This window comes from Oncorhynchus kisutch, linkage group LG2 (genome assembly GCF_002021735.2).
Source record: "Oncorhynchus kisutch isolate 150728-3 linkage group LG2, Okis_V2, whole genome shotgun sequence".
Classification (NCBI taxonomy): domain Eukaryota; kingdom Metazoa; phylum Chordata; class Actinopteri; order Salmoniformes; family Salmonidae; genus Oncorhynchus; species Oncorhynchus kisutch.
The window spans coordinates 60,332,058-60,347,515 of NC_034175.2; the positions used below are offsets into that span (position 1 = coordinate 60,332,058).

Consider the following 15,458-nt stretch of genomic DNA (forward strand, 5'->3'; position numbering starts at 1 on the left):
CTGAGGAGGACCAAGCATAGAAGCAGATGTAGTGATGGGGCATGCAACCCTACGTGCCCTCGCCCTCCGACACTCACGGAGACTGATGTCGATACGGATAGCAAGGAAAATGAGCTCCTCGAGTCCATCAGGCTCATCCCTGGACACCAACTCGTCCTTGATGGTCTCAGTGAGAGCTTGCTGAAATGCTCCCTGAAGGGCATCCTCATTCCAGCCCTCTCACCTCACACAACTTTTCCAGTGTTGCATGGATTCCAGCCAGAGCACTAGCCTCTACCTCAATGGTAAGTACATTGTCTGTGTCTGAATCTGTTTTTCTTTTCTTTTTCAGGTTGAAGTTATTTTGTGAGGTGGTCGGATCTTTCCATGATGGAGTATGTTGTTCCTCCATAGCGTAAAGCTGTTGGTACTCAGCGATCTCCTTAGTATCCAGTTTGGCTCTTTACTGCAACTAGTTGTTTTACGAAAAGATAACAATGAGTCTTTCCCACGACAACAACAGTTGTCTGTACTACAGCCAGCTAGCACTCACGGGATCCACGCAAAAAAAGGAACACAAACTTGCAGTCCCAGCTGTAAAGGCTAACTGCATCGTGGAGTCCTTAGCAACAAAACTTTAGCTTGGATTAAAAACGATTTAATGAAAATGTTTTAGTATAAACAACAAACCGAGTGTAGACAGTACAATGTTCTGTTGCGCACTCTAATGATGTATCTGATGACGTATATGCTGTTATTTTCTTTGTAAAGACAGAGAATGGGTCGCTGAGGCCGTGCATAGACTTCTGTGGGCTGAATAATATCACTGTGAAGAATAAGTAACCATTGCCACTCGTCAGTTCTGCTTTGCCACCCTCCATGGTACCACAGTGTTCACCAAGCTCGACCTCCGGATGCCTACCATCTGGTCCGCATCAGAGAGGTGGACAAGTGGAAAACGACATTCAACACACCACTTGGACACTTTGAGTACTTGGTCATGCCTTTTGGTCTCACTAATGCCCCTGCTCTTTTCCAGTACCTGGAATTCAAGCGTCGCTTCACCTCCGCTCCAGTCCTCACTCAGCCAGACCCAGAACTCCAGTTCATCATGGAGGTGGATGCCTCTGACACCGTGGTAGGTGCTGTTCTGTCCCAACGTTCCCCCTCTGATCAGAAAACCAGCCTGACTCTGGTAACAGTCCTAGAAATGATCTGTTTGTTCTAGATTCAGTTCGCTCTGATGTTCTTCAGTGGGCCCATTCTACTCACCTCACCTGTCACCCAGGTATGAACCGGATCCTCGTCTTCCTGCGGCAGCACTTTTGGTGGTCCACCTTGGAGGGAGATGTCTGGGAGTTTGTCTCAGCCTGCTCGGTCTGTGCCCAGAACAAGACCTCCACTAAACCCACATCTAGCCTGCTTTGCACTCTTCCCATACCCAGTCGCCCCTGGTCACACATAGCTCTGAACTTCGTCACTGGCCTTACCCCAGCCAACAGTAAGTCAGTCATCCTCACCATCATTTACAGATTTTCCAAAGTGGCTCACTTCATTCCCCTGTCCAAGTTTCCATCCTCCAGGGAGACTGCGGACCTGCTGGTGTTCCATGTGTTTCATCTGCATGGCCTTCCTACTTCATCGTTTCCGACAGGGGACCCCAGATCACATCCCGAGTATGGAGATCCTTCTGTTCAGCACTGGGTATCAATGTCAGTCTTTCATCTGGATATCACCCCCAGACCAATGGCCAGACTAACTGGCCAACCAGAAGATGGAGACTGCCCTATGCTGAATGACTTCTGCTAACCCTTCCTCCTGGAGTGTTCAGCTACCCTGGGTGCAATATGACCACAAATCCCTCACCAACGCCTCGTCAGGTATGTCACGCTTCAAGTGTGCCATGGGTTATCAACCTCCCTTATTCCCCGCCCAAGAGGTTGAGGTGGCGGTTCCCTCAATCCATGACCATATGCGCCATTGTCATCACACCAGGAAGAAGTCCCAGGCTACCCTTCTTCATGCCTCCGCCAGGACCCAGTCCCAAGCCAACCGTCGCCTTGCCTCAGCCCCAGTCTACACTCCAGGCCAGAAGGTACGGCTCTCATCGAAGGACCTGCCATTGAAGGTGGCTTCTAAGAAAAGTTCCCCCCCCGATTCATTAGTACCTTTGAAATTGACCCTATCATTAACCCCTCTGATGTGTCATTAACCCCTCTGCCAGTCTGAATATTTTCCGAATGCACTGTATATATCTTTTTGAAATAACTGTATATAATACAATCGAGGTGAGAGCGTTAGAAATTATTTTGGTGGTTGATCTGCTTCTGTTCTGTGGGTGGCACTGTGTGCTATATTTAAAGGATGGGTCCAAATCTCTCAAAGGCTCTAGGATCCATGGGGACAGGGGTGGTCTGCCAGTAACCGGGACAACAACCCAACTTGGGATGGGGGAGGTTTTAGTGGGTGGAATAGTGGAGAACAATTGGAGGTTTACTCAGTAGCAGTGCAGATGTCATGGTACAGCTACAGTGTATGGACACTCAATCATTATGGTACTTTTTAATGGTATGTTTAAAAACATATTCTGATAAACAGAATTTAAACTTGTCTCATTATGATAAAATAAGTACCGCCAGTTATAATTGTAAAGGCTTAGCCGATAATAAGAAAATACTATCAGTATTTAGCTAGCTAAAAGAGAAGGAATATAATATCTGTTGTTTACAGGAAACTCAATCAATTTTTTTATGAAGTTGTGAGGAAAAAGGTCTGGTGGTGGTGCGAAATTTCATTGTAGAATACATAGTAGAATAATAGTAAAGACATCAAAACTATGAAATAACACATATGGAATCATGTAGTAACCAATATTTTAGATTCTTCAAAGTAGCCACCCTTTGCCTTGATGCACACGCTTGGCATTCTCTCAACCAGCTTCACCTGGAATGCTTTTTGAACAGTCTTGAAGGAGTTCCCACATATGTTTAGCACTTGTTGGCTGCTTTTCCTTCACTCTGAGGTCCAACTCATACCAAACCATCTCAATTGGGCTGGGGTCAGGTGATTGTGGAGGCCAGGTCATCTGATGCAGCACTCCATCACTCTCCTTTTTGGCCAAATAGCCCTTACAAGGCCTGGAGGTGTGTTGGGCCATTGTACTGTTGAAAACAAATGATAGTCTCACTAAGCGCAAACTCGTTAGGAAGGCGTATCGCTGCAGAAGGCTGCTAACTCTAATTAACTTATCTTCCGCAGCAGAGGTATCTCAAATCAAATCAAAACCAATTGTATTTGTCACATGTGCTGAATACAACAGGTGTAGACCTTACAGTGAAATGCTTAAACTACAAGCCCTTAACCAACAATGCTTTAAGTAGTTAAGAAAAAAAATAAAGAAAACAATTTGATAAAAATAACAATAATTAAACAGCAGAAGTGAGAACAATAGCGAGGCTATATACAGGGGTACCAGTACAGATTCAATGTGCGGGAGCACCGGTTAGTTGAGGTAATTGAGGTAATATGTACAGTGCCTTGCGAAAGTATTCGGCCCCCTTGAACTTTGCGACCTTTTGCCACATTTCAGGCTTCAAACATAAAGATATAAAACTGTATTTTTTAGTGAAGAATCAACAACAAGTGGGACACAATCATGAAGTGGAACGACATTTATTGGATATTTCAAACTTTTTTAACAAATCAAAAACTGAAAAATTGGGCGTGCAAAATTATTGGCCTCTATTATTTTGACATAGTTTGCAAACTGATATGTGACACGTAATGCCAAAATAAAACAGCCAAGCCCCCCCCCAAAAAAAGTGTATTCTTTTTTGTCTTAAAATGTGGGGCTCAAAACAGGTTGGTCTCTGCCCCACCTGCCCTGAATGGCGTGTCTCCACTGGCCGTACCAACATTTCCTGTCTTAATTCATTAGTTATTTATCTCCTCTAGGTGGGAGTATTTACTCTTACAATTATGTATTGATTAAAGTTGATCTCATTCATGCTATTTAAACATAACTTGTTTAGTTTTAATCAGAATAGTTATTGCACCACAACAAAAGGCTTATACAAAAGAACCGGACTAGGTAGCACTCTTCTCCCACTGAGCACCGGACGCTCATAGACATTGAAAAGTCGTCTAAATTTGGTTAGTCCACCCTGGCCTTGATTTTTTCGTATAAATATTTGCTCAATAATATTTCTCAGATACCGGAACTTAAATAGACATTATTACGATGTAACAAGACGGGCTGGTCCATGAATCAACTGCCTTTCAAGCCTTGGCACACACTTTTTATACAGTATTCATCCTTACGTCACACACTGTCACTCCTCTTTAAGTTAATGATTCATCCCCTTGGGCATTCAGCCACCATTATCTTTTTGCCTTGCACTCATTTCAGCTTGGTTTCTATTTTCTTGTTTGGCACAGACCTTAGGGTCCACAGACCATAGATTCTATTGGTGGCGTATCCATAGCAAAGATACAAAAAAAAACAGACACACACATTCCTAATGTAGGTGCATGTCTAATGGCCCTTTCAGTAATACAAACCTATGCTCCTAATGCACATCTAATGAACCTCATGGGACTAGGAAATGGCTCCCCTTATCCTAATGGCCTATTGATTATTGGTTTCCCTTAGCCTAATGACCCAGACACATATGCCATCCCTTAACCTAATGACCTATTGATTAATGGATTCAGGGTGCATGTCTAATGACCCAGACACATATGCCATTCCTTAACCTAATGACCTATTGATTAATGGATTCAGGGTCCATGTCTAATGACCCAGACACATATGCCATTCCTTAACCTAATGACCTATTGATTAATGGATTCAGGGTCCATGTCTAATGACCCAGACACATATGCCATTCCTTAACCTAATGACCTATTGATTAATTGATTCAGGGTCCATATCTAATGACCCAGACACATATGCCATTCCTTAACCTAATGACCTATTGATTAATGGATTCAGGGTCCATGTCTAATGACCCAGACACATATGCCGTTCCTTAACCGAATGACCTATTGATTGATGGATTCAGGTTCCATGTTTGATGGCCCAGACACATATGGCTTGTAATGATTCTGCTTACTACTCTAAGATGTATAATGTGCACATATGTACTGGAAAATGTCCAATATATTAAGTCTTAAAGTTTGTTCCAGTACAAGTGAGAAGGGAAGCACCTCTGTTGCTAAGGAGACAATCTGCCTCCCTTTCACCTTATTAACCTTTGCTTTCCTTTCCCATTCATACTGGGGAGTCGGGACCAAACCTCTCTTTTCACATGTAGCTAGACAGAAGTAAAAGATCCATCATCAAGTCAATTGTCCTTTAACATAGTGTAAAAGCATGCGCACGCATTTCTTTGCCTTGCCTGAGGTTCTCATTTATGTAGAATACAAGAAAAATAATAAAAACATGAAAGACAATAAACTGGAACCGTATAAATCCTTATAACATCATTCCCAATATGACACCTAAACACATGGCCCTCCCTCACAGACGCCTCTCTAACAACTGTTTGGTCATGAAAAACCTGTTAGATGATTAAGGGCATGGTCCGAAAAACACTTGTAACTGGAAAACCCTTTGTAACATAAAAATGTCTAGGCGAACAAAATATTAAGCAGGTCTATCATCATTTATCCTTTAGCAACTGTTATATTGAGTACATGGTTATACACTTTTAGTATTGATTACATGGCTGTATCCCTTTAACACTGAATACATGATATTATTTTATACTATGTGTATCCTTTAAACACATTCCTTATCCCAACATAAGAGGCAGTCACCCCTCTGACACATAGCACAGAAAATTGGGAAATGAAAATGTCCAAGTCTCTGATAATCTAGTTTACACCATTTGCACAACCCTCTTTTTGGCCATGGTTTGTGTACATGAGGAGGTACATCACCACCATAGTCTGGGACTGGGTATAGGTCAGGAAGATCTCTGTCCAGTCCATTGCTCAGCAACCTTTGTTGATCCTGATAGCCATCTCCCTTCTGGTCTTACTCCATATAGACATTCTGGGTTTCCAATAGGATAGTCCAATGGTCCTCCTTTAGCATTGCATGGTTTTCCATATCTGTCCTTATTTAGTCCACGAGCATCAGGCACAGGATTCACTACGACAGGTGGGTCATAAACACCCATTCCTACAGCGATATGCTTTACTGCAGTTTGTACCAGGAGAGACTTTTTCAATGGTAAGACACAACAAAAACCTATTCCATGGCCACTAGTACAACACCTATCATGATATATCAATTTTTGTAAACATTGCTCCCCATTTCCCCAAAGTTCAATCCAACCAGTCCCAAGCGTGTGTATCAAATCAAGAATTGTCCTTTACTTCTTGCCGTAATTCTTTCAGTTTGGTCAAAGCTTCCGTAAATGATCCATCTGGGGCCGTGTTGGTGGGAATGAAGGTGCAACATTCTTCTCCGAACATTATGCAAACTCCACCTTTCTCTGCTAAGAGCCAATTCAAAGCCTGCCTGTTCTGCCATGTCATTTTGCTAGTGGCCAGTACTTGTTCTCACAAAGCTGTCAATGCAGAGTTGGTATAGTTAATGAATCTTTGTTGGTTATAATAAATGTAATTTATCCATTCTAAGTTTTTGTTTGGTGATATCCAAAGAAATCATGATTCAAATCCTGGCTTAATACAAATGGCCACTCCCATCAGTGGGTGCTCTGATCACTGGGTGCACCCACTCGCCCCGAAATGCCCCCAGCCCAAAAGGAGAGGGCCGGAGTTTGCTGTTTGGGAGAGTGGTAAATGTGCTGCTAAAAAGGAAAATCCGGGGGACACAGGCAAACATAATGCTCAAACCACTGTTCATGATTCCACTTGTTTACAAAGAGGCAGGCGCAATTAGAACTCAATCAACTTAAGAAAAAAGCATTCTGATCTTTGATCATTGCTGGGAGCAACATTTAGATGTTGACCCATAACTGATTTCCTTTGCGTACAAAATTAATATTTTAATTTAACACAACCAAATATCAACATTTGAAGGAGATGTATCTTCTGCTTGGATAGTTCCATCAGTGCCACTAATTAGTCTGGCTTTAATTCCACATTGTCTACAAATTAAGAAATTATATGTTGGATTCATATCTCCAACTCAACCAAAAATAAAGTTGAACTAATGGGATTAAGCCAGTGGCTCAGATGGAACTATCCAAGCAGTAGATACATCCCCTTGAAATGTTTTGAGGTTACTGTAACTATAGATTCCTTCTTATGTACTCACATAAAGCATGCATGTTCAAGATAGCTAAAATTTTAAGCATAAGAATCTACACAGCTTAACATCAGCACATTGATTAATATTGCCTGTAGCCTAATGGTACTGAACATTGTAGCTTGAGCAATGTGTATATTTATATGGGTGTTAACATTACTCCATAACCCTTCCCCTGTATGTACTTGCCTGAGTTTTATTCTAAACCATGTGACTGGTGGTTTAGAGACTTTCTCTCAGTGGGACAATCATTCCATCATCTCACGTTTGAAAAACTCTGAACTGGGTATGGTTTTAACCAGAATAATTTCACAAACAACATAACACCCACTTTTGTAATACATCTGGCTGTACATTGTATGATTCCTGATTGTAGTCTTTATTACTCATAACAATACTGGGTTATCAACGGTCAGATGGATCATTATCTGCTATTTGCCACTTTAAATGATTCTCTTAACCACTTATGAAGACCCTGTGTCATTTAGGATGCTTTCTGTTACAGCAACTCTTTGTTTATGTAGATTTCATTATTAATCCAAAATCTAAACATATTTTCACCCACTGCAGTGATTGTTCTTATGGAATTCATGCAACTTTTCATTCTCAGAATAAGCGGTTTGATCAACTGTAATAAATAATATTTTATTAAAAAAACATCCTAAGACCTAATAATAGACCTAATAATCAAACACAGCATAAGAGGTAAAAGTATTTAGGATTAGAAATAACATGACCCAGCAGAGATAAGTCAGTCTTATAAATTACACTTAAAATGTATTCAATGAAAAGACCATGTGACCTGACCAGGAGAAACAAGGTCGTTGTCGTAACACATGGAATACAGAGTGTGAAACAGAGTGCTGGGGATATGGGAAATACAACAGTACACAGCTAGTAGGCCTGAGGCTCTGCAACCTGCCAGAAGACCATATGGAGAAAAGTAGTAGCAAAGCATTCAAGCCCATAACAGCAAAGTAGTGCCAACAACATTAGCCACACTATGTGCCAATATGTACTGTTGTGCGCAGTAACCAACAAGAGCAAAGGGGGTTATCAACCAGATTCATACACAACATAAATCTAGAAAACCTAATTGTTTAAGTATGGCTGGCCCCGCTACTACCTGGTCCTCAGTCTGGCGGACTCACCACCCTTACTTCCTGGTCGTCAGACCCCAAAGATGACCCTGAGGTCAGCCAGGGAGAGCTTGGTGAAGGAGGCTCCAGTCCCTGACAGCACCTTCTGTGCGAGATCCTTCTTTTTCTCCTGCAGAATGGAGATCTTATCCTCCACTGTGCCCTCACACACAAACCTGCAGGGATAGGGACACACATGCTCTGTGTAAGCACTCACATCAGCAATCAGATTTATACAATGTCTTTATCCAACAGGGCACAACCTCAAAATATGTCAGTGAGATTCTCCTACAGTATCTCTGCACCAAAGCATGCGCTTACCTGTGGATGGTGACGTCTCGGTGCTGACCCACTCTGTAGATGCGGTCACAGGCCTGGTCCTCTAGAGCTGGGTTCCTGTCAGAACCACAGTATAAATCAATAAAGAACACTCAGATGGTAGTGGTGGATGGGTGTGTGTGTTGTGAGTCTCACCAGTGCATGTCCATGAGGAAGAGGTGATTCCCTCCAATAAGGTTAATGCCCACTCCTCCAGCACACAGAGACACAAGCATCACCTAGAAACACAAAACACCTTGTCTAAACTCTATCAACTACACTGGATCCAAAGCTGAAAATAGGTAGAGCATATCAATATTTTATGGTCATGGTTGTCCATACGATACCTGTGGTCCTTTAGGGTTGGTGTTGAACTCTTCGACCAGGTCCATGCGGCGTTTGGGGTTGACAGTGCCGTCGATGACAGCAAAGCTCAGGCCCATTCTCCTCAGGTGAACGGCCACGATGTGAAGCATGCTGGTCCACTGGGACACTATCACACTGACAGACAATGGATGATTATGATATATGATTACTGTACAATCAAAATGCAACATAACGACACATGCATTCAATCCCTTTCTGACTGCACCCCTTCAGATTTGAACGAAGCCTTCCAGACGTGTTTGCCCATGGTAGAAGTGGTCAGAAAATGATTTTTTGAACCCGAATGCCAAAACATTCAAGAGATAGAGGTGCTCAAAGTTCACCCTACTATGAGGGAAACATGTTCTATTACCAATAGTCCTTTATTTGTCATGGACTTTAGTTGTCTATCAAACTCCTCTATATCTGTCTGCCAGGACTACATCATCCAGACGACACCAAACATTTGTAGTCTGAATGGGCTACATTTAGGTGTGTGGAATGACCTTTTCTGAGCCTCACTCTGCTGCCTGATATCCTTCAGCTCTGTGAGAATGGCAGCGATCTGAAACACCAAGAACATTAAGAGAATCAAGCAGGTAGTAGCGTATATTAGATGCACCAGATAGCCGTATAAAAACAGAAACATTTTAGTATACATGGAAGCAGTTGACGTCACCTTGGTGCTCTCGTGGGTGTCCTCAAAGAGATCGGAGGCGAATCGGCTCCCATTGAGGGACACGGTGGCTTTGGGGTCGGGGCCAGAGGGCTCGGTGGAGAGGCACAGGGCATTGAGCTGCTCCTCAAGGGAGAGAGAGATCCCATCCCCCTGCAGCTCAGACGGATCCAGGGTCTTTGAAGAAGACACACAAAGAGAACGCCAGGTAAAGACAGACCAAACTTACCCATAGTCTGTGGAGCAAGACACACAGAGAAGAGCAGCAGGTAAAAACCAAACAGATGCCTTTCCATAGACCCCAGAGATAAAGAAAAAAAGAGAGGAGCGCAGGTCAGGCCCTCTCCACAGGTCTGGCTCCTGATCTCAGTGCTAGAGGCCCCACTACAGACCCTGGTTCGTTTCCAGGCTGTATCACAACCGGCCATGATTGGTAGTCCCACAGGGCGGTGCACAATTGGCCCAGCATCGTCCGGGTTAGGGTTTGGCTCGGGTAGGCCATCATTGTAAATAAGAATGTGTTCTTAACTGACTTGCGTAGTTAAATAAAAGGTTAAAAATAGTTTTGTTTTTTAAAGGTAGAAGTGGGTTTGTACCTTCTTCAACAGAGACAGATGGCAGCAGCTCTGTCTGAGTCGGAGCAATAGAGACAGGATGTGAACAGTGCTGGTGGGGCCCTGGGTCTGCTGGGAGGAGGACACAGAGTCCGCCTGGGACACTCCAAACTCACGAGCCACTGGGGGGGGAGAGAGACAGACACCAAGGTGTCACATTGGTATCCTGTCCAAATTCACACGCCTCTGGAGAAAAAGACACATGAATTCAAACAGATTATTATTATTAGTATTATTTTTTAACAGAAAGTTTACCTCCCTTACCCTTGTCAAAGGGATTGGAGTTGTCTCCCTTTTTACCATTGTCTCCCTCATGTCTCTTCAGATAGTTCTGCAGAGTGGACCTAGGAGAAAAAGTTTAAAGAATCAGTCATTAAGCTGTAGACCCAGAGAGGGAAGTTTCAGATACCAATCAGACATAGTTGTTACCTGGACTGTGCAAACACCACATCGTAAACAGACTGCTCCTCTTCAGACAGCTTCAGGCGATGCACCTCACAGGTCCGATCTGGCAGATTCACCTGGAAAATTAAGAAGGAAATCAAATTCGCTAATAATCCACATATGCCAATGTGTGTTTGTCTGTGTGTCATGTACCAGAGGTTTTCCGGTAGAGTCCATCTGGTCTTTGGTGCGTCGGAGCAGCAGAGTTCTGGTCAGAATGTTAAGTCGCTCTCCTCCTCTCTTAGAGCCGTTGTCTACCTGGGTTTTCCAAAGCTTGAACTCATCAAATGGGGCGCAGCGCAGAAACCTGACAAAACACAGGCAAAGACTTTAGCAGAGGATTCTGTGGTTTGGGGGGGGGTGTATTGTTACTGGACATGTGGTATGATATTTGTAATATAAGGGTAGAGTGAGATATTGATGGACTTACTTGAGCAGGGCGTACATATCCAGTAGGTTGTTCTGGATGGGGGTCCCGGTAACAGCCCACCTGGCCTTGGCCCTCAGCTTACACACAGCCAAGGAGGTCTGCACCTTGGGATTCTTGATGTTGTGGGCCTCGTCCAGCACAATGCGGGCCCAGGCCACCCGCAGCAGAGGAGGGAGGGCTGATGGCTGGGGAAAGGGAGCGATGGGACAACGCCGTAGCATCATTCGCACCATCAATACATTACACACCGTTTCTCTCTCTGTGTTTATTCTTACCACATCCTCAGGGTCCTTGCTAGGTTTCTCTGCGTCGTCCTTCGGGACTGGGATCTCCTTGGAGACAAGGCTGTAGGTGGTCACCACCACATCATGCTCAGCTAGACTATCAGAGAGCAGGAGATAGAAAACAAATAAAACACGTGTCAAAAGCAACCTGTACACTTGATAGTCTTTCAGGTGACACAAGTGTGTTAAACTCAGGGAAACAGATGACTCAGGTGTGTGTGTCTTACACTTTGGCGTTCTTCTGGCGGTTGGGCCCGTGGTACAGGTAGATACTGAGTCGGCTGCTCTTGACGTGTCTCTCGATCTCCTTCTTCCAGTGATGAACCAAAGAGGCAGGGCAGATGATCAAAGTGCCCTGAGACACTACCAGGCTAGAGTCTGCAACACAATACAGGGTATAACAAATATATCATACACAAGTTACTAAATACATTATATATACACATTGTTCACATACATTACCAAATATATCATAATACAAGTTAATAATTACATGAGAAGTTGCCATTTGTTATTACCATTTTTGGAGATCCAGCCTTCCAATTTAGTGTCTTTCTCCTCCTCCTTTTGCTTCTTCTTCTGGGCCAGAATGAGAGCGATCATGGTGAGGGTTTTCCCCAGGCCCATGTCATCAGCTGAGGATTAGGGGAGAAATGTTGTTAATGCATTTTCTGAAGGTTTTTGAAATACTCTGGCCATTCAACTCCTTACAGAACCCCTGGGGCTGCTGCAATCAAAGCAACTACACAGACAGGCTGGTTAACCTTACCCAGGATCCCTCCACAGGGTTTCTGGGTCTCTCTCCACAGCAGCCAGGCCAGAGCTTGTCTCTGATGGGCCAGTAGAGGCACCTGACCAATGAGAACGACCACAACACCACAGTAGATTAGGGTACCATACCCATAGACAACAGTGTGTACAATATGAGGTTTAGAAGGGTTGAGGCATTGAGTAGTGTACAAGGAGGTCTTGCCTTGATGCCTTTCGGGTCCGTAACCTCAGCATTGGGGTCAGGGCAGGACTCCAGGGAGCTGTGGAGGTGGTCAATGGCCTCAGAGGTGGCGTTCTTCACCGCTAGCAGACGGTTGTCTGTCATCCTGCCTCCATAGAACGCTTGGCTCTGGGGGTTCACTGGACAATCAGGGAAAGACAGAGGATTTACTGACGGTGATCACGGAGATACGACTATATCTGACTAAAGCAGGTTACAAGAATACCAAGTGTGTGTGTAGCCCTGTTCCATACCTCCATACATCTGAGTGTATCCCTGGCTGAGCTGCAGCCCCATTGAGCTGGTGGAGGCCTGGTACTGGAGGGGGGCAGGAGCAATGGGCAGTAGGACGGTGCCTCCCGGGCAGCTAAATGGGTTGTACTGGCTGGGAGTGGGTTTCGGTTTGGCATTACCTTCGTCGCCCTGAGGCTCTAAAAACAGAACATTAAATTGAGTTTGTGCTTGAAGTACCTACAATGACAATACAGTAGGCAATGTTGTGGTTAGCCAAACAGTCCAGTATCCTGCTAGGGTCTTACCTGGCTCAGTGGAAGTGGTGAGGCAGAGAGACTCCAGAGCGTCCTCCAGGTCTTTGACCTGACTCTTCAACCTCTCCCCTTTATCGGGCAGAGCAGACATATTCACCACCGACAGAGTGGCCTGAGAAAGAGAAGGAGAGTTAAATATGAACTATTTATTTCAGTGTACATTCTGACACACACACACACACAGGGGTGTCCCTTACCTTCTTCTGTTTGAGCTGAGCAGTGAGCTGGCTGTGCAGGGCCCTGGGGTCCTCCCGCTGACCTTTGAACTGAGAGGCAGGCTGGAACCCTGGGAAGGATGTCAGGGCTTTCTGGACCAGGGGCACTGGTACTTGAGTCGTCGTCTGTGTACCTGGCTGAACTGACACAAACTGGACATCATCATCATCTTCATCACAACGCCACTCTCCAAATTGGTTCCCACAATGGGATTTGTCCTGGTTCTGCTGTGATGATGACGCAGCAATTTTCTCTGCCTCCTTATCCTGTTCAGTTGTTGGAGTGGAAAGTCGCTGCGCTGGTTTATCAGATTGTGGGATTGGGGTTTTGGTCTTCTCTGTGCTCTTAGGTGCTTGGGCGTCTTTAGAGGTAGTGCCATTTGGGTCGGAGGGGTTGCTCTTCTTCCTATCTGTGCTTGGCTTTTTCCCAGCATGCTTTCCAGACTCTTTTAGGCTATTGGTTGGTGGCTCTCGTTGGTAGTATCCCTGACGACCCTTTGAGGCTTTGTGTGGGTCCTCTGTATTCTGGGGTTTCGGGCTAGAGTTGTTGCTTTTCTCAGCCTCTCTCTGGCTGTCTTTGTTTGAGTTCTTGTTTTTGTCTTTCATCTCCTTGACAGTCTTTTCCTTTTCCTCAGGTGATGTTTCAGAACTTTCCTTATTCTCCTCACCTGATACTCTCTTCTTTATCTTCATCCCTGCTGGAAGCTGTGTGTCTCTCCAAGACTCCGAGGGACTTGACATCCCCCTCTCCTCCTCCTCCATACCTCGACCGTGTTCGCTTTCTTTACCTACACTCTTGTGAAGCCTCTCCTTCTCTCCACCTTTCTCATTCTTTCCGTTGCTCTCATCCTCCAGTCTCCCCCCATCTTGGAGTCTCCTCCACTCTGACATCTGGTCAGTCTTGCCTGGGGCCTTGAATGGATTTCTCTCTGGGGGCAGGCTGGAGGGCTGCAGCTGTCTGTCAGAGAGTGGGCTGCGTTTCTCTGCCTCTGGCTGCAGGGGTGGAGCACTAGTCAGCTATTTTGAAACACATTCAACGAGTGCTTGCCATGACAGTAATAGGCTATGAATTAGGCAATGTATACTGTATTTTCATCATTACCAGTAGTTAGGAGGTGCTTACCGCTGTCCAGGGAACATTGCCACACCACCTCTGACCTGCGTTCTTCCCCAAAACACACCGGTAGTACAACCTGAGAAGAGAAAAGAGAGTGAGACACAGTATGATAATGCACCTGAACACAAACCATTGATCATAGCTAGAGTTTGAGGAAGCATCCACACACATGCACACAGACAGACCTGTAGCCCTGCTGCTGCTGACTGCGAATGAGAGTCTGGAGTTCCACCATAGAATCCTCATGAAGCAGGCAGTGTGAGGCCGGGATCCTAATGAAAGCCATAAAACAGATCAGTCATATCAGTAAATTACTATTGCATAAGTCCTGTACTTTGTTAGATGGCTTTTGAGAATGCCACGGTCAGATACCAGTTAGGATAGAGCTAGTGCTCTTCATGAAAAGAGAAACATGCATTAATGAACTGACATGAGAGAACCACCTACCCTGCCACTTTGGTGAAATCACAGGGAGACCCCTGTTGACGCTCCCCGCACAAGTAGAAGCTTTTACCCTTATTTGGCCCTTCTTTCACTCCCGTCTTCAGCATGCATGTGCTGCCTGGTTAGTGTAAATACAATTCAAATAGATGAAAACATTAGTTCATATTCAGTAAAACAGGTCCTTGCATTAACGTTATCACCCCTATTGGTTGATATGATGGCTCAATTATGTTAACATTATTATTAGGCAGGTGGCTAGCATCATATTCTGCCTCGAGAGATAAAGAAAACACCATTGAGCTATGTTCCCAAATTGCTAACGTTAGATGGCTACAATAGCAAGCTAGCATACGTTTCAGAAAAGCACCTCGTTTTAGCAGGCACGAATAACAATATAATCATTATGATAATGCAACACTGACTATGTCAATGCAAAAATGAACACATTTACCGTGGGTATTGCATAGTACAATCTCCATTATCAAGAAAAGTTTAAGATAATGATCAAATTCGTCCAAAAGTAAAAATGCGTTTGAACTTCTTGAAACTTTCCATTGACCAATGGGAATTGTGTTTGAAAATCACTTCCGAGTCAATTATTTAACGTTAAT

General features: G+C 44.3%; 1 protein-coding gene across 3 annotated transcripts; it reads right to left on the minus strand.

The window, feature by feature from the left end:
* Positions 1–5,626: 5,626 nt before the first annotated feature.
* Positions 5,627–15,404, minus strand: ttf2 (transcription termination factor, RNA polymerase II). Of its 3 annotated transcripts, none has more exons than XM_020459543.2 (23): positions 15,299–15,404; positions 14,851–14,965; positions 14,589–14,675; positions 14,410–14,479; positions 13,269–14,279; positions 13,063–13,183; positions 12,778–12,954; positions 12,506–12,663; positions 12,302–12,383; positions 12,051–12,167; positions 11,760–11,910; positions 11,524–11,629; positions 11,249–11,433; positions 10,972–11,125; positions 10,804–10,895; positions 10,639–10,718; positions 10,357–10,496; positions 9,764–9,937; positions 9,591–9,649; positions 9,066–9,219; positions 8,875–8,957; positions 8,722–8,796; positions 5,627–8,576 (listed from the first exon to the last, which is right to left on the minus strand). In XM_020459543.2, exons 1-23 carry the CDS (start codon positions 15,324–15,326, stop codon positions 8,432–8,434), a joined length of 3,564 nt encoding a protein of 1,187 aa, XP_020315132.1. In that variant the 5' UTR covers positions 15,327–15,404; the 3' UTR covers positions 5,627–8,431. The 3 variants fall into 3 exon arrangements, with proteins under 3 accessions (XP_020315132.1, XP_020315123.1, XP_031655063.1); XM_020459534.2 differs by having other exon boundaries at positions 10,630–10,718; positions 15,299–15,401; XM_031799203.1 differs by having other exon boundaries at positions 9,591–9,937.
* Between the last annotated feature and the right edge of the window lie 54 nt (positions 15,405–15,458).